The sequence below is a fragment of the Salmo salar genome, chromosome ssa07 (assembly GCF_905237065.1).
Source record: "Salmo salar chromosome ssa07, Ssal_v3.1, whole genome shotgun sequence".
NCBI classification, from domain to species: domain Eukaryota; kingdom Metazoa; phylum Chordata; class Actinopteri; order Salmoniformes; family Salmonidae; genus Salmo; species Salmo salar.
In genome coordinates this window covers 23,039,627-23,059,113 of record NC_059448.1, presented here as the reverse complement: position 1 = coordinate 23,059,113, position 19,487 = coordinate 23,039,627, and the positions used below count along the sequence as shown (strand labels likewise).

The 19,487-nt window shown below is 42.2% G+C and overlaps 1 protein-coding gene across 1 annotated transcript in view; it reads right to left on the bottom strand.

Annotated features, from left to right (window-relative positions):
* Window positions 1–10,175, bottom strand: part of LOC106608822 (ephrin-B3) — a 120,024-nt gene extending 109,849 nt beyond the window's left edge. Inside the window, exon 1 of the mRNA XM_014206990.2 lies at window positions 8,938–10,175. Within this exon, the coding sequence (XP_014062465.1) occupies window positions 8,938–9,086 (149 nt within the window). The 5' untranslated portion in view covers window positions 9,087–10,175. The remainder of the gene's footprint in view (window positions 1–8,937) is intronic.
* Between the last annotated feature and the right edge of the window lie 9,312 nt (window positions 10,176–19,487).

Sequence of the window (19,487 nt, the reverse complement as noted above, 5' to 3'; positions counted from 1 at the left end):
TCTACCGTATCTTAGTCTATGCCGCTCTGACATTGCTCGTCCAAATATTTATACAGTTGAAGTCGAAAGTTTACATACACTTAGGTTGGAGTCATTAAAACTCGTTTTTCAACCACTCCACAAATTTATTGTTAACAAACTATAGTTTTGGCAAGTCAGTTAGGACATCTACATTGTGCATGACACAAGCAATTTTTCCAACAATTATTTAGACAGACTATTTCACTTATCATTCACTGTATCACAATTCCAGTGGGTCAGAAGTTTACATACACTTAGTTGACTGTGCCTTTAAACAGCTTGGAAAATTCGAGAAAATGATGTCATGGCTTTAGAACAGTGGTTCTTAACCTGGGTTCGATCGAACCCCAGGGGTTCGGTGAGTCAGTCTCAGGGGTTCGGCGGAGGTCAAGACACACACCCGACTCATATGATTCGTGATGACACGCCCCGCTTGGCATCATTGGCTGCAGGTGATCACGCAACATCGCTTGGCCTATCTGTGCTGCAGGGAATTTGGCGCGCTCAGTAGTCGAATTGTGACTGTCGTGATGGTACGTCGTGTGACAGATGCAGGGCGGTGGAGTCAACATCATCGAAGCGGAAGAAAACCTGAAGGCTTTTCAAAAAAAGCTACCGTTATGGAAACGACGAACAGAGAACGATAACTTCGCAAACTTTCCCCTGCTGGACGACTGTGTAAGAAGATTGAAGATGTATCTGGAATCGGAGACATTTCTGTACCCGCGGAACTGAAGCAAGCAATTGCCACGCACTTAGATGAGCTTGCAAAGTCTCTCGACGGATACTTCCCTACAAGAGAGTCATATCCAGCATGGGTGAGACAGCCGTTCACGTTTAGTGTTGAGACAACAGATGTCAATGATGAATACCTCGATGAAATCATTGAAATTCAGCAGAGCCAGGTTCAACAGCAACTCTTCAGAACAACAACGCTCTCAACGTTTTGGTGTCAACAAATGGTAACGTACCCTGTTATTGCTAAGAAAGCTCTGGAGATTTTCATACCGTTTGTTACAACATATCTTTGCGAGCAATCCTTTTCGAGGATGCTGGACATAAAAACGAAGAAAAGGAACAGACTTTGTTGCGAAAATGACATGAGAGTGGCACTTGCCAAGGTGAAGCCGCGCATTTCTGAACTGGTCTCTGAAAGGCAACAGCAGAAGTCACACTGATTTGCAGTAAATATTCATTATTATGTTTTTGTTTTTGTGTGAAAATCATGTTTAAATGGTTTTGTTCTTTGAACACTGATGTTGATGCACGGTTCATTTTGTGCACCAGTAAAAGATATACCTATGTTTTGAATTTTATTTTTCCAATTAAGATGGGTTCGGTGAATGCGCATATGAAACTGGTGGGGGTCAGTACCTCCAACAAGGTTAAGACCCACTGCTTTAGAAGCTTCTGATAGGCTAATTGACATCATTTGAGTCAATTGGAGGTGTACCTGTGGATGTACTTCAAAGCCTACCTTCAAACTCAGTGCCTCTTTGCTTGATATCATGGGAAAATCAAAAGAAATCAGCCAAGACCTCAGAAAAAAATGTGTATACTTCCACAAGTCTGGTTCATCCTTGGGAGCAATTTCCAAACGCCTGAAGGTACCACGTTCATCTGTACAAACAACAGTACACAAGTATAAACACCATGGGACCACGCAGCTGTCATACCGCTCAGGAAGGAGATGCGTTCTGTCTCCTAGAGATGAACGTACTATGGTGTGAAAAGTGCAAATCAATCCCAGAACAACAGCAAAGGACCTTGTGAAGATGCTGGAGGAAACAGGTACGAAAGTATCTATAGCTACAGTAAAATGAGTTCTATATCGACATAACCTGAAAGGCTGCTCAGCAAGGAAGAAGCCACAGCTCCAAAACCGCCATAAAAAAAGCCAGACTACGGTTTGCAACTGCACATGGGTACAAGATCACATTTATTTTAGAAATGTCCTCTGGTCTGATGAAACAAAAATGGAACTGTTTGGCCATAATGACCATCGTTATGTTTAGAGGAAAAAGGGGGACGCTTGCAAGCCGAAGAACACCATCCCAACCGTGAAGCACGGGGGTGGCAGCATCATGTTGTGGGGGTGCTTGCTGCAGGAGGGACTGGTGCGCTTCACAAAATAGATGGCATCATGAGGCAGGACAATTATGTGGATATATTGAAGCAACATCTCAAGACATCAGTCAGGAAGTTAAAGCTTGGTCGCGAATGGGTCTTCCAAATGGACAATGACCACAAGCATACTTCCAAAGTTGTGGCAAAATGGCTTAAGGACAACAAAGTCAAGGCATTGGAGTGGCCATCACAAAGCCCTGACCTCAATCCTATAGAAAATTTGTGGGCAGAACTGAAAAACCGTGTGAGCAAGGAGGCCTACAAACCTGACTCAGTTACACCAGCTCTGTCAGGAGGAATGGGCCAAAATTCAACCAACTTATTATGGGAAGCTTGTGGAAGGCTACCCGAAATGTTTTACCCAAGTTAAACAATTTAAGGGCAATGCTACCAAATACTAATTGAGTGTATATCAACTTCTTACCCACTGGGAATCTGATGAAAGAAATAAAAGCTGAAATAAATAATTTTCTCTACTATTATTCTGACATTTCACATTCTTAAAATTAAGTGGTGATCCTACCTGACCTAAAACAGGGAATTTGTATGATGATTAAATGTCAGGAATTGTGAAAAACTGATTTTAAATGTATTTGGCTAAGGTGTATGTAAACGTCAGACTTCAACTGTATATTCCATTCCTTTACTTTGATTGTGCCTATTGTTAGATATTACTTGTTAAATATTACTGCACTGTTGGAGCTAGAAACACAAGCATTTCGCTACACCCGCAATAACATCTGCTCAACATGTGTATGTAACAAATTTGATTTGAAAATGTATGCACTCACTAGTGTAAGTTGCTCTGGATAAGAGCGTCTGCTAAATGACTAAAATGCATTCACATGACTTTACAAAAATATTTCATTTGATTTATTTGATGACTTTATTATTTCATTCCAAGTCATCTCATCTCTATAGAGCTGCTGCCTATGCGGTCTGACAAAATCACTATTTTAGTAGTTCTTCAGAGTAAATAAGGCATACTTTTATGACTGCTGAATACAAACTATCAATCACTTAGATAATGTATTTTCAGGTAGAGATACCTTGTGAAGCAACTTCTCTGTATCCCTCGACATCGCACATTCTTCTGTCTCTCTTACATAGCAGGTGTAAAAGTGACACACAGACCAGACAAGTAGGCACACAATGGATTATGGTCATTGTAGTTAGTTTAGCACAGAAAATGTAGTAATTATGTAGAATATTGGCCTGTTGGAAACAACAATTACATTGCACAGTTCGGGCTTGATCCGATTTATCTCTAGAGAACTGTACAATGTGCACATTGAGCCCAGGGAAAGAAAGAAAAACTAAATGGAATTCAAATAATTGAACTGACGTTGGTCAATGAGTTGTTTAAAAAACGGAAAATAACCAACAGGTTAAACCCTCAGCACTACTGTTAGCTGAAAATCTTTGCCCCTCCCCCTCTGAGGCATAGGCTACTGTATTTAAAAAATATATATTTAACCTTTATTTAACTAGGCAAGTCAGTTAAGAACACATTCTTATGTTCAATGACGGCCTAGGAACGGTGGGTTAACTGCCTTGTTCAGGCGCAGAACGACAGATTCTTACCTTGTCAGCTCGGGGATTCAATCTTGCAACCTTAACGTTAACTAGTCAAACGCTCTAACCACCTGCTTTACATTGCACTCCATGAGGAGCCTGCCTGTTACGCGAATGCAGTAAGAAGCCAAGGTAAGTTGCTAGCTAGCATTAAACTTATCTTATAAAAAACAATCAATCATAATCACTAGTTAACTACACATGGTTGATGATATTACTAGTTTATCTAGCCTGTCCTACGTTGCATATAATCGCTTAGGTACACGTTGCTCTAACCATAAACATCAATGCCTTTCTTAAAATCAATACACAAGTATATATTTTTAAACCTGCATATTTAGTTAAAATTGCCTGCTAACATGAATTCCTTTTAACTAGGGAAAATGTGTCACTTCTCTTGCAACAGAGTCAGGGTATATGCAGCAGTTTGGGCTGCCTGGCTCGTTGCAAACTGTGAAGACTATTTCTTCCTAACAAAGACAGCCGACTTCGCCAAACGGGGGATGATTTAACAAAAGCGCATTTGCGAAAAAAGCACAATCGTTGCACGACTGTACCTAACCATAAACATCAATGCCTTTCTTAAAATCAATACACAGAAGTATATCTTTTTAAACCTGCATATTTAGCTAAAAGAAATCCAGGTTAGCAGGCAATATTAACCAGATGAAATTGTGTCACTTCTCTTGCGTTCATTGCATGCAGAGCCAGGGTATATGTAACAGTTTGGGCCGCCTGGCTCGTTGCGAACTAATTTGCCAGAATTTTACGTAATTATGACATAACATTGAAGGTTGTGCAATGTAACAGGAATATTTAGACTTAGGGATGCCACCCATTAGATAAAATACGGGACGGTTCCGTATTTCACTGAAAGGAAAAACGTTTTGTTTTCGAGATGATAGTTTCCGGATTCGACCATATTAATGGCCTAAGGCTCATATATCTGTGTGTTTATTATATTATAATTAAGTCTATCATTTGATAGAGCGGTCTGACTGAGCGGTGGTAGGCACCAGCAGGCTCGTAAGCATTCATTCAAAAAGCACTTTCGTGCGTTTGCCAGCAGCTCTTCGCTGTGCTTCAAGCATTGCGCTGTTTATGACTTCAAGCCTATCAACTCCCAAGATTAGGCTGGTGTAACCGATGTGAAATGGCTAGCTAGTTAGCGGGGTGCGCGCTAATAGCGTTTCAAACGTCACTCGCGCTGAGACTTGGAGTAGTTGTTCTCCTTGCTCTGCATGGGTAACGCTGCTTCGAGGGTGGCTGTTGTCGATGTGTTGCTGGTTCGAGCCCGGGTAGGAGTGAGGAGAGGGACGGAAGCTATACTATTACAATGGCAATACTAAAGTGCCTATAAGAACATCCAATCGTCAAAGGTATATGAAATGCAAATCGTACAGAGAGAAATAGTCCTATAATTCCTATAATAACTACAACCTAAAACTTCTTACCTGGGAATATTGAAGACTCATGTTAAAAGGAACCACCAGCTTTCATATGTTCTCATGTTCTGAGCAATGAACTTAAACCTTAGCTTTTTTACATGGCACATATTGCACTTTTACTTTCTTCTCCAACACTTTGTTTTTGCATTATGTAAACCAAATTGAACATATTTCATTATTTATTCGAGGCTAAATTGATTTTATTGATGTATTATATTAAGTTAAAATAAGTGTTCATTCAGTATTGTTGTCATTGTCATTACTACAACAACATTTTTTTTTTTTATAAAAAAATTGGCCGATTAATCGGTATCGGCTTTTTTTGGGTCCTCCAATAATTCGTATCGGTGTTGAAAAATCATAATCGTCAACCTCTACCCTGTAGCCTACTGACATTACAAGCGTGATTCAGAAATTAGGGAGAGAGATTTTATAAGAATGGATTAACGTTTCAGTGCTAGTTAAGGATAATATAGTTATCACTTCACATTGGATTTATTAACTAAATAAAGGCAAGCCGTGTTTTTATTGTAACTCTGGCACAGGTCTGCCCTCAAGCTTGTTAGCTAGCTATCTCTAGTCCAACATTAAGACAACTCTCCGAAGTTCAAACACATTCAAATTTCCATCATAGAAGCAGCTCCTCCGAGCTATAATTCAGATAAGGCATGTCATAACAAGATGTCCAGCGCTTCAAGCCAAGCCTCCTCTACCTCCTCCGCACTTGCTCGCCCTCTCCCCACCAGCAAAATTTCAGTCGCATCTCGCGCCCTACACTTGTCTGTCCAATGCATGTAAACAACTATAGCTTGCCCGCTCCATAGCTAGCTTCTCTATCCACACTGATTGGTGAAGTCATTTAATGTCGAGCTAAATGTAAAAATATATATAGGTTTAAAAAGGAACAATAAACCCTTACCTTTTTTGGGGGTTCGAACCGCTTGAGAACTAATATTTTGCTGGTCGGAACAGAACGGAAAGAAAATAATAATGGTTCTGTTCAGAACAAAACGATTGGAAAATAATTTTTGTTCCAACCCCTGCCATAAACTTAGAAACACACAAGGACATGTATTGCCCAAACAACACTACTGCCACCTTCTGGTTTGGAGTATTTTAATTTAACAAGGCTGAGTAGGTCACGACTTCAAGGTCTTTGCTGTGTGAACACAAAAGAAATTGACTGCCAACACTGTTCAGATGTGCTAAGTACTGTCAGCAGTACATTTGACAATCATATCGGTGTGTCTGCGCTATTAAAGAAAGAAAAAGAGAGGCAGAAAATGAGAGAGAATGAGAGCGATAGGTACAACGGGAGAGGGAGAGAGAATGAGGCAGCGAGAACGCCCATGAAGCAACAGAAAAATGTAACTTGAAGAAGACACTGACAAGCGAAGAGAGGGAGAGAAGGGCAGAGTGGGAGGAAGGAGAATGTGCAGGTGGACACCCTAAACTTCAAAGCAGTGAAATTAGGAATGGTCTGAAGGTTAACTACACTATAGTTGCCAGTACATTTGCTACAAACCCAAAATGTGAACCATGCATGCACTTCAGCATGAATGTACTGCTTTGTCCTGGCTTTAGATAACAGGGTGTGATCATTTTGACAGAATACGAGAAATATAGTGTGCGCGTATGTGTGTGTGGGGGGATGATTATTTCCTTAAACACTTGTTAACTTGTAACAACTTGTGTAAATCACATTGTATCAACCATGTAAGAACATGCCTTCCATGATTTAACTGAGGAAAATTACAAAGCAATTATTTTGTGCGATAAAGTAAAACTTTGTGTCTACTTCACCTAAGATTGTCTTTTTCCATGACCTGAGTGGGCACAGGGGAAAGTGTGAAACAGTAACTAGTGTGAAGTAGCTAGTGTGAAAGTCACCGCGGTTATCCATTACCTCTAAGCCGAGGCATTGGACTATTTACCTCACAAATGGAGGTAACAGAACTAACAAGTAAAGTGGCAAGTCTATTAAATTAGAATCAAATCACACGATACCCTATCAACAGAGCATTAGGCCCACTCACAAAGTACACGGCCTACACTCCTTCAGTGAAAACTACCCTCCCGTGTCCAAGGCAGAGGCACCCATCAGATTACTACGCCCACCACTGACAAAGACCCCGTGCGTCTCAAATTGCACCCTATTCCCTATACAAAGGGAATAGGGTGCTATTTGGGACGCAAGCCCCTCATTAGGGGCTTTTGCCAAGAGCTACAATGGCAGAGCCGCGCAGAATTAGATCCCCTTGTTGCAGCATCTGTCGAATGAAGATGGGCCCCGGAGTAGCCGACGACCACATGGAGGCATTAAAAGCCTATTCGTCTTAAAACAGCCCTCGGCATCTGTAGCCCGGACTAATAGCTGCACTGCTGCGCATAACCTACATTCCGTTCCAGACCAGCTATGGAGTCTCAAGGTTTGGAGTAGGCTACCTATCACACACACCATCGCCACCAGGTGTCAATTCAGACGCATGGAAATTGGTGGAGGTGTGAGGAAATGGAGGTAAGGTGGTCTCGGTCGTTAGTCAGAGTGGATAATGGGAGGTGTTTTCAATTACATTTCTCACCTACAATGGACTTTACTTTTTAGAGGGAAATTGCAAATGAGTTGAATGTGTTCCGGGCAGGAAGTCTGTTTATTGTTAATCAATGCCAACTTGGGCTACACAGTGTCTAGATTAGGCTACTAAGATTAATAGTATTTTATCACTCAGATATCATATTAAAAACACTTAATTTTCCTCTCCGCCCATGGAAAAATTAGTAGAATTACAGCTTGCTTTAAAACGGCAATATTTTCTCTATGACCCATGGCGAAATGAGTGGAATTGAGCACTTAAAAGTGCACATGTGGTGGGTATGCAGACTGGAAGCAACTCGAGCCCCTCATGATAAATTCAGACTTGTTGTGTCCCCTACCCCAATCAAAGTTGCCCATCCCTGAAATATATTTACGATTTTTTTTCTTAGGGGATGGTCGGGTGCAGGAACATAATTACTAATAATTTGTAGACTGCAAATGGACAGCAAGAACCCCAAACAGATATAATATTTGACTAAAACATAATGTTCAAACCTTGCTTACATTTGCATACATCACGTGTCTCTATTATGCGTGGGAATACTTGAACAGATTTCAAAAATTCTAATCACTTGGAGCTTATTTCCTGGTGTTTTTAAGTCTTTTATATCCAACAACAAAAATATATAATCAATGCAACAACAGGCGGACCGCCAGTTGGGGAACCCTGCTACTTCCTATAGGTTCAACCCTACCCAGAAATGGTTTGGATGACAATAGCCAAACGTGTATGTAGTCCTATCTAAATTCATTACAATGTAACAACTAGATGAAAATTGTCACTTTGAACTATATTGATTTCAATGGGTGATTGCAATTGACGTGCTATATGGGAGAAACATTTGGGAATGAGAAAAATGCAGGCCATTCGATAAGCATCGAAAGGAAAACGCGTTTTCTTCGAAATATTGTCTTATTAAAAACCCTCAACACACACAGTCAATACAAACTGGCATTTACGAGTCTGGGCCACATAAAAGCCCACACCGTCTTCAGCCTTGGATAACTCGACAATAGAGAGAGAGAGAGAGCTGAAGTCCTTATTACACACCCTCCCTCTCCAAACTTCATTGAGAGCTTTCCCCACATAATAAAGATAGGCCTATAATTATCGTTTACAAACGACTGCAAAGTAATCCCATAGGCTGCACAACTTTACTTCCGACATACCTTTTGTTCAATGAATTCCAGTAGATAGGCTCCATGTTGCTCACCGCCGTTCCCAGTAAATCCAGTAAGAATATCAGCACAAATCCCATTTTACTCCCACTTCTCCGACACGCCATTGCAACTCCACAACCCCTATAATTTAACCCCATTTAAAAAAATAAATGGTATATTTTCTATGAGGATGTAGATGGGGTGCTGTCCAAACAAAGGCTATAGCCGTGTAAGCTATAGGTGAGTCACTCAATGCTGGAAGAGGAAATATCGTGCCTTGGGCAACCGCATGGATATAAAACGAATAATAGAGCACACAACGTAGTAATTGACAACTACGGCAGAGAAAGTTGCTCTAGCTGTGTTCAATGGTTTGAGCACCACTCCCCTTCTTCCACAAAAAAAATAACTCCCCGTTGAATCGATTTCTATCCGGATTTGATAGGCACTCGAGGAGAGCTATTTTCTGTTGCGGTGTTGGTGTTTCCTATAATTGTGTTTTCCCAAACAATGTTCCCTTGTTCTCTGCGCCGATTCTCTTCGGGTTCTCTCCCATTCCTTTCTACTTCTTATTTTCTTTAGAGTTTTTACTCCGATAAATAAATTGTAGTTTCAAAAGATTCGAGACATAAGCGCAAATGCTGTGTTTAGAAATAGAAGAGGCTTTTTTCCCCCCGGTTTAGAACAGTAGCTCCATCAGAAGGACGTGTTGATGCTCGCTGGTCGGTGGATTTGTCATTGCACGGTTTGGTCCACACTGCGTGTCCTTTCTCTTCTCTTCCAGTGAGTAAATCAATATCCTTTCCCAAACGATTTGTAAATGAGACTGGCAATTCAAACAAACGAACTCAGGTGGTGTTGACAAATCCAGCAATCAATGTATCACATAACACATCAAAACACTGGACTAGAAAGAGAACTGGAGGCTAGAAGATCTCCAGCCTATTCAACTTCAGTCCTTACCAGACGAACAAGAGCAAAATAAAACTTTGAATAATAAATCGAACTTTAACTCATATTCGTATGTTATAGACTCGCCCGTCTGATGTGGCGAGTCATTTGGAATCTGGATAGCTTCCAATGGTTTCCATTCAATATGTCCCCCCGTCTCACTAGTTCAAAATCCCACTCGTTTGACTTGCCTAACGCTCGGAGCACATTGACAGACTGACTGCTTGTTTGGGAAAAGGGGAGGTGTATGTTCGAATGAAAAAATTCCCCATCTTCCGACTGGCAGGCAGGCGCACTAATAGATTGGAATTCTCTTTCAGTTATTTTTTTCCTTCTGGTCGAGTCGGTTTTAGCCCTCCCTCAATTTACATATAACCCCTCCTCCACCTGTGGGGTAAATTCAGGTTCCAGTCAATTCAATTCAATGGGATTTATTGGCATGAGAAACATATGTTTACAATGACAAAGCAAGTGAAATAGATCAAACAAAAGTGAAATAATCAAAAATGAACAGGGAACATTACACTCAAGTTTCAAAGGAATAGACATTTGAAATGTCATACTATGGCTATGTACAGTGTTATGATAGCTATCGGTCTTTTCTGTCATTTTCAAACACGCCAAGCGACCCGCCCTCTCCCTCCCTCTACTTCATCTGTTCGCAGACTCCACCAAACAGTCGCTCATTCACACTATCATGCACGACAAATGCTGCGATTTTTTGGGGGGTGAGAGAGTTTGTGAAAGGGCTCGAGCGCCCCCAGTGTGTATTTCTTCATGTTCACAAACGTGGTAGCCCACTTATTTGTGATTTTCGGAAAGAAAATGATAGGTCTCTACTCTCTCATTACTACCGTATAATAACGGTTGTTTGACAATGCTGAAACTTGTATAAAGAGAGAATGAATGCATTCTAATTCTGACATGCATCCCAAGGCCTATAGCCCTGGCCATTACCCAGACTCCCAACATTGTTTGGGAAGTATGGTCTAAGCAATAACTTCCAATAACAACAGTTGAAAGAGCCGTTTGATTTGACGATGTGCAGAGCATCGCGGACGACAAGCAGCACCTCCGTGGCCACACACTATTGTTTACAGTGGAGCCGCTCTCGCCAAGAGAACAGACGGGGCCAAATGCCACCTGACTGTCAAGTAGAGACCAAAACCTTGCCTGCACTTCCACCCTGTGGTTAGCCATGGAAGTGCAACGTATCACCTGAACGTCTTTACTGCGTAATTACATGTTTTGATATCTTTAAAAAAAACGTGACCTTGATGTCCTGGTTCTGAAATAATTTCGTAATATATTTTCAGTGCAGATGAAACTAAGATGATAAAATAAGACAACATATTCAACTTGTAATCAGGTTTATTGCTCTATACCGTGACATGAGTTTCATTCCCTATATGGACACATTCCAGATGATGACAGAGCAGAGAGGCATCTGTGAGCTCAAATGGTAGGCATTCTAAGTAGAATGATGAAGTTCCTATTATGCTGATCTAAGATCAGTGTTACGTTTTACCTCCTCGAGATCGGGAAGAATGAGCTGATCCTAGATCTGTGCATTTCAGTACCTGTACCCCGAGCAGCCGGGAGGTGTCTGTGCATCTGTGAGGTGTCACGTGTTGATGACATCAGTCTGGATGCCCACCTCTGTGTATACAGGCTCACGGTCCAGACCACAGAGCTTCAACAGGCAGTCAGAGTGGAGGGAGGACTCGGTCAGATCCTCAAACTGTCTGTAGCTACACTGTAACCTCTGTCTCTGAGTGAGTGAGTGAGTGAGTGAGTGAGTGAGTGAGTGAGTGAGTGAGTGAGTGAGAGGGGGGAGGGAAAGAGAAAAGAAACAAACAAAAAGTTGAACCTTATCCGCTGTCTCAGAGAGAGGGATGGGAGAGGAAGGGACAGGAGGAAGGCTGCAACTCACGTGGGCCTGTTATGGATGGAGAGAGAGAGGAGCGAGAGAAAGAGATAGAAAGAGGAAAGGGCTACAGCTAGCTCACGTGGGCCTGTTATGGATGGAGAGCGAGAGGAGCGAGAGAAAGAGATAGAAAGAGGAAAGGGCTACAGCTAGCTCACGTGGGCCTGTTATGGATGGAGAGAGAGAGGAGCGAGAGAAAGAGATAGAAAGAGGAAAGGGCTACAGCTAGCTCACGTGGGCCTGTTATGGATGGAGAGAGAGAGGAGCGAGAGAAAGAGATAGAAAGAGGAAAGGGCTACAGCTAGCTCACGTGGGCCTGTTATGGATGGAGAGAGAGAGGAGCGAGAGAAAGAGATAGAAAGAGGAAAGGGCTACAGCTAGCTCACGTGGGCCTGTTATGGATGTGTGTGTGCGCCATAGTTTAGTGGTGTTCATTTATTCATGACCTCATTAAGCGTGCTGACCTTAAACTCTGTCTCGTACTGCATCCTCTCCCCTGTGACTCTAGCCAGACCCTGCTCCAGCTGCCACTGCCTAACACCACACACAGAGAGAGAGACACACAGCCAAAAAACATGAGAGGGAGTGCACAGAGACAGACACACACACAGAGAGAGAGAGAGAGAGAGAGAGAGAGAGAGAGAGAGAGAGAGAGAGAGAGAGAGAGAGAGAGAGAGAGAGAGACACACAGAGAGAGACACAGAGAGCGAGAGAGAGCGAGAGCGAGAGAGACAGACATTGCCAAAAACATGACGCAGACACACACTGCAAAGCATGACATACAAGGGCATGCGCCCCCCCATTGACACACACTTACACACACACACACACACACACACACGGCATGAGAAACACACAATGCGTGAGGAGAGGGAGAGAAAGGGCATAGTAGGGGAGAGCAGGGTAAGTTGAGCCATTTTTAGGTGGGACTTGCAAAGCAAAAATCCAGACTTTAAATATTCATCATACTTCTGCCTTTTTATTCTATTCCTTTGACCACTTTGCCAACAACTTAGACAAAAAGTTAGAGGGTATATCATTTTGGTCTACTTCCTGCTATTAATTCTGAAATCGGAATATAATTATTTTGTACTAATCAAACGTTACAGCTGCATCAACAACATTTTCTCTAACCTTTTAAAAACAACTGACATTTTGACCACTTGTCTACTTCTCTGCTATTCAAATCTGTAATACAGTGGCTTGCGAAAGTATTCACCCCCCCTTGGCAGTTTTCCTATTTTGTTGCCTTACAACCTGGAATTAAAAATGTATTTTTTTGGGGGGGGTTTGTATCATTTGATTTACACAACATGCCTACCACTTTGAAGATGCTAAATATGTTTTATTGTGAAACAAACAAGAAATAAGACAAAAAAACTGAAAACTTGAGCGTGCATAACTATTCACCCCCCCAAAGTCAATACTTTGTAGAGCCACCTTTTGCAGCAATTACAGATGCAAGTCTCTTGGGGTATGTCTCTATAAGCTTGGCACATCTACGTAGCCACTGGGATTTTTCCCCATTCTTCAAGGCAAAACTGCTCCAGCTCCATCAAGTTGGATGGGTTCCGCTGGTGTACAGCAATCTTTAAGTCATACAAGGGTAATTCTCAATTGGATTCATGTCTGGGCTTTGACTAGGCCATTCCAAGACATTTAAATGTTTCCCCTTAAACCACTTGAGTGTTCCTTTAGCAGTATGCTTAGGGTCATTGTCCTGCTGGAAGGGGAACCTCCGTCCCAGTCTCAAAGCTCTGGAACACTGAAACAGGTTTCCCTCAAGAATTTCCCTGTATTTAGCGCCATCCATCATTCCTTCAATTCTGACCAGTTTCCCAGTCCCTACTGATGAAAAACATCCCCACAGCATGGGGATGGTGTTCTCAGGGTGATGAAAGGTGTTGGGTTTGTGCCAGACATAGCATTTTCCTTGATGGTCAAAAAGCTAAATTTTAGTCTCATCTGACCAGAGTACTTTCTTCCATATGCTTGGGGAATCTCCCACATGCCTTTTGGTGAACACCAAACATGTTTGCTTATTTTTTTCATTAAGCAATGGCTTTTTTTCTGGTCACTCTTCCGTAAAGCCCAGCTCTGTGGAGTGCATGGCTTATAGTGGTCCTATGGACAGATACTCCAATCTCCGCTGTGGAGCTTTGCAGCTCTTTCACGGTTATCTTTGGTCTCTTTGTTGCCTCTCTGATTAATGCCCTCCTTGCCTGGTCCATGAGTTTTGGTGGGCGGCCCTCTCTTGGAAGGTTTGTTGTGGTGCCATATTCTTTCCATTTTTAATAATGGATTTAATGGTGCTCATATTGTTTTAGAACCCAACCCTGGTCTGTACTTCGCCACAACTTTGTCCCTGACCTGTTTGGGTAGCTCCTTGGTCTTCATGCTGCCACTTGCTTAGTGGTGTTGCAGACTCTGGGGCCTTTCAGAACAGGTGTATATATACACTGAGATCATGTGACAGATCATGTGACACTTAGATTGCACACAGGTGGACTTTATTTAACAAATTATGTGACTTTTGAAAGTAATTGGATGCTCCAGACCTTATTTAGGGGCTTCATAGCAAAGGGGGTGAATACATATGCACACACCACTTTTCAGTTTAAATTTTTTTCAAATTTTTTGAAACAAGTAATTTTTTTCATTTAATTTCACCAATTTCGACTATTTTGTGTATGTCCATTACATGAAATCCAAATAAAAATCCATTTAAATTACAGGTTGTAATGCAACAAAATAAGTAAAACACCAAGAGGGATGAATACTTTTGCAAGGCACTGTAGGAAGAAAAATATCTCATAGCAATCAAAAGTGACAGCTTTACCCCATAAAGATGAAGTGAAAACATGTTTTTAGAAATTTGTGCAAATTTATTGAAAATGAAATACAGAAATATCTAATTTACGTAAGTATTCACACTCCTGAGTCAGTAGATGTTAGAATCACCGTTGGCAGCAATTACAGCTGTGAGTCTTTATGGGTAAGTCTAACACTTAGAGCCTGGAATTCCATAACTACTAGAATGGCCATGAAGGTAGTTCTGACCTTGATATTGCAATTGTATAAATATTCCATAATAAATAATGAATTGCTAAATTAATGCATTTATTATGTTAATTCATCCAGAAGCGCATAGACTGTAAATACTAACATTTTCTACACGGTAAGACAACAGTTGCCTGCCCAGTTAGTCCGTCCAAACTACACCTAAACGACACTACATGGCCAAAAGTCGTCAAACATCTTATTCTAAAATCATGGGTATTAAATATGGAGTTTGTCCCCTCTTTGCTGTTATAACAGCCTCCACTCTTCGGGGAAGGCTTTTCACTCGATGTTGGAACATTGCTGCAGGGACTTTCTTTCATTCAGACACAAGAGCATTAGTGAGGTTGGGCACTGATGTTGGGCGATTAGGCCTGGCTCGCAGTCGGCGTTCCAATTCATCCTCAAAGGTGTTCGATGGGGTTGAGGTCAGGGCTCTGTGCAGGCCAGTGAAGTTGTTCCACACCGATCTCAACAAACCATTTCTGTATGGACCTCGCTTTGTGCACGGGGGTATTGTCATGCTGACACTGGAAAGGGCCTTCCCCAAACTGTTGCCACAAAGTTGGAAGCACAGAATGGTCTAGAATGTCATTGTATGCTGTAGCGTTAAAATTTCCCTTCATTGGCACTAACGGGCCTAGCCTGAACCATGAATAACAGCCTCAGACAATTATTCCTTCTGCACCAAAGCGTTCTCCTGGAATCCGCCAAATCCAGATTCTTCCGTCGGCCTGCCAGATGGTGAAGCATGGTTCATCACTCCAGAGAATGCATTTCCACTGTTCCAGAGTCCAATAGCGGGGAGCTTTACACCACTCCAGTTGACAGTTGGCATTGCGCATGGTGATCTTGTGTGCGGCTGCTCGGCCATGGAAACCCATTTCATGAAGCTCCCGACGAACAGTTCTTGTGCTGATGTTGCTTCCAGGGGCAGTTTGGAATTCAGTAGTGAATGTTGCAACTGAGGACAGACGATTTTTATGCGCTATGCCCTTCAGCACTCGGCGGTCCCATTTTGTGAGCTTGTGGGACCTACCACTTCGATACTGAGCCGTTGTTGCTCCTCGACCTTGCCACTTCACAATAACAGCACTTACAGTTGACCGGAGCAGCTCTATCAGAGCAGAGATTTGAAGAACTGACTTGTTGGGCAGGTGGCATCCTATGATGGTGCCACGTTGAAAATCACTGTAAAGCCATTTTACTGTCAATATTTGTCTGTGGAAATTGCATGGCTGTGTGCTCAATTTTATACACCTGTCAGCAACGGGTGTGGCTGAAATAGCCGAATCCACTCATTTGAAGGGGTGTCCACATACTTTTGTATATATAGTGTATATCCAATTAAATAAATTAAGTATAGTAAGATGGGGGACAATGGTTAAGTTGAGTGAGGGGAAGCAAACTATGCATAATTATGTAAATCACCAATTGTGAATGAGGAACAGGGCGGACCACTGTATTGTATTCACCTATTGTAATTATAATCTCAAAACAGTGTACCCTATATCAGTCCACCGAATCCAATCAGTCTTATTAGTCTACTCTAGGCCTGCTTGGAGTCAGCCACACAGTGAGAGCGTGCGTAATTTACAATGGACCAAGGTGAATAGATGCACATGCTGCGTTAGCGTTGCTACAAGATCTAAATAAAAAGTACTCAGATGACGGGGAAGAAATGGATCATGACATTTCTGTTGATTATTATTGTGATTCATGCTGAACGGCTTTCCATATGTGGGAAAGGAGCCATATTGGGCAGCAGGGTGAGCGAGTATTGGACAATGTTTTGGTTCAGATGGCATGGCTGTACTAGCTGAAACGAGTAACCCCTTAGTTATGGCAAGCCTAAATAAGTGTCAGTCTGGAGTAGAAGGATTGTTCTACTCAGTTATCACTTCGCAAAGAAGGGCACCTATTGGTAGATGGGTAAAAATAAAAAAGCAGCCATTGAATATCCCTTTAAGCATGGTGAAGTTATTAATTACACTATGGATGGTGTACCAATACACCCAGTCACTACAAAACTATAAGCGTTCTTCCTAACTCAGTTGCCGGAGAGGAGGGAAACCTCTCAGGTATTTCACCATGAGGCCAATGGTGACATTAAAACAGTTACAGAGTTTAATGGCTGTGATAGGAGAAAACTGAGGATGGATCAATAACATTGTAGTTACTCCACAATACTAAGCTAAATGACAGAGTAAAAATATTCCAAAACATGCATTCTGTTTGCAACAAGGCACTTAAGTAATACTGAAAAATGTGGCAATTCACTTTTTGTCCTGAATGGGCAAATTTGGGGCAAATCCAATACAACACAATACAACAGTACCAATCTCCATATTTTCAAGCATAGTGGTGGCTGTGGAAAAAGTAAAGTGGTGTGAATACTTTCTGAAGTCACTGTAGCTAACGTCAGCTAACAGCTCTCTCATGTCTCATCATTGAGCAGCCATAATGGAGCCGTTGCTATGGATACTCCCACATGCAGAAGCACATGTGGCAGCGCAGGCAAAAATAATGAGGAGGGTGAAGAGGGTGATTGAATTTAGAACAAGGAGGCAGCCAAGGCAACAGTGTACTAGTTCTCAGGATCGTGCCCCGTGCTCTAAACTCAACTGGCTAATTTTCCTGTCTGTAAAGAGAAGAGCGGGGTGTACGTTGATCCCACTGCTCTGATTGGATAGAGCGAAGCCTTCTCCGGTCACTCGCTTCATATATTTCACCCGATCACTTCTCATCGCACATATTTCAGTTTTCACACGCATCAACTGTAGTTTAGACACTGGCCACAACTGCAGACCACAACCACACAACTGACCACAACCACACAACTACTAGCCTCTGCTGAGTCCCCAACAACTGGATGTTCCTGTTTTTAGGGGAAATGCAAAAGGGCCTGTGTGCTATGTGGGATCCTTGGGATGCCCCTACCCAATTGAAGTTGCCATTTATCATGGTTAGGGGTTAAGGTTAGGTAAGGGCTATGGTTAAGGTTACCATAAGGGCTAGGGTAGGGATGTCCCAATGATCCCAGATAGCACTGATCAAAAAGAATACAGCCTGTGATGCAACTTCCACTTTTGGACGTTAACAAGGTGACACTCCATTTTAACTCCTACTCCACGTTTACTGGATTGGTTGAACAGTGTAGTAGAGAACAGTTTTTAAAATTCTCATCAGGACCAGTACGTAGGGAATCTAGGTTCAGGCGTTTGTTTTACACCTGCTACGTTAGGTTACACAACTACTGACCACAATTACTGAACCACACACCTACTTACGAAAACTACTGACCACAACTACTGAACCACACAAATACTTACCAAAACGACTACCCAAAAGTAGTACTGGCCACAACTACAGACCATGTCCATTCTGTAGGGCCCAAAGAACCTGCAACAACCACACAGCTACTGACCACACAGCTACTGACCACACAACTACTGACCACACAGCTACTGACCACACAGCTACTGACCACACAACTACTGACCACACAGCTACTGACCACACAGCTACTGACCACACAGCTACTGACTACACAGCTACTGACTACACAGCTACTGACCACACAACTGCTGACCACACAACTGCTGACCACACAGCTACTGACCACACAACTACTGAACCACACAACTACTGCTCTAGATCTGGTCCTGCACTCTGAAAATTAGGGGTTCAACAAGGGTTCTTCTAAGATCCTCAAAGTTCTTCAAAGAACCTTAGGGTTCTTGGCATTGAAAATGGCCCCCAAAAGATTCTTCCAAGGACCCCATAGGAGGTGGGGTTCATCCAGGAACCTCCTTAGTTGGTGGGGGTTCTTGCAGGAACCTAACTGAAACATTTGGATTTGAACGGACAGCAGGTACAGGAACCTAACTGAAACATTTGGATTTGAAAGGACAGCATGTGCAGGAACCTACCTGAAACATTTGGATTTGAAAGGACAGCATGCGCAGGAACCTAACTGAAACATTTGGATTTGAAAGGACAGCATGCGCAGGAACCTAACTGAAACATTTGGATTTGAAAGGACAGCATGCGCAGGAACCTAACTGAAACATTTGGATTTGAAAGGACAGCATGCGCAGGAACCTAACTGAAACATTTGGATTTGAAAGGACAGCATGCGCAGGAACCTAACTGAAACATTTGGATTTGAAAGGACAGCATGCGCAGGAACCTAACTGAAACATTTGGATTTGAAAGGACAGCATGCGCAGGAACCTAACTGAAACATTTGGATTTGAAAGGACAGCATGCGCAGGAACCTAACTGAAACATTTGGATTTGAAAGGACAGCATGCGCAGGAACCTAACTGAAACATTTGGATTTGAAAGGACAGCATGTGCAGGAACCTAACTGAAACATTTGGATTTGAACGGACAGCAGGTGCAGGCATCTAACTGAAAAATGTTATGATCTCCTCAATTTAAGATAAGGTTTGTCCCTTGTATGATCTAAATAGATATTGTTTTATGATGATACCATCTATCTTTTCATATTTGTGAAAATCTTTCGAAAACAGCAAATTGACACAATTCAACGGATATCCATCAACAAAGAGGTAAGAATACTGTATGTAGGCTATAAGAATATGATGAAGGCTAG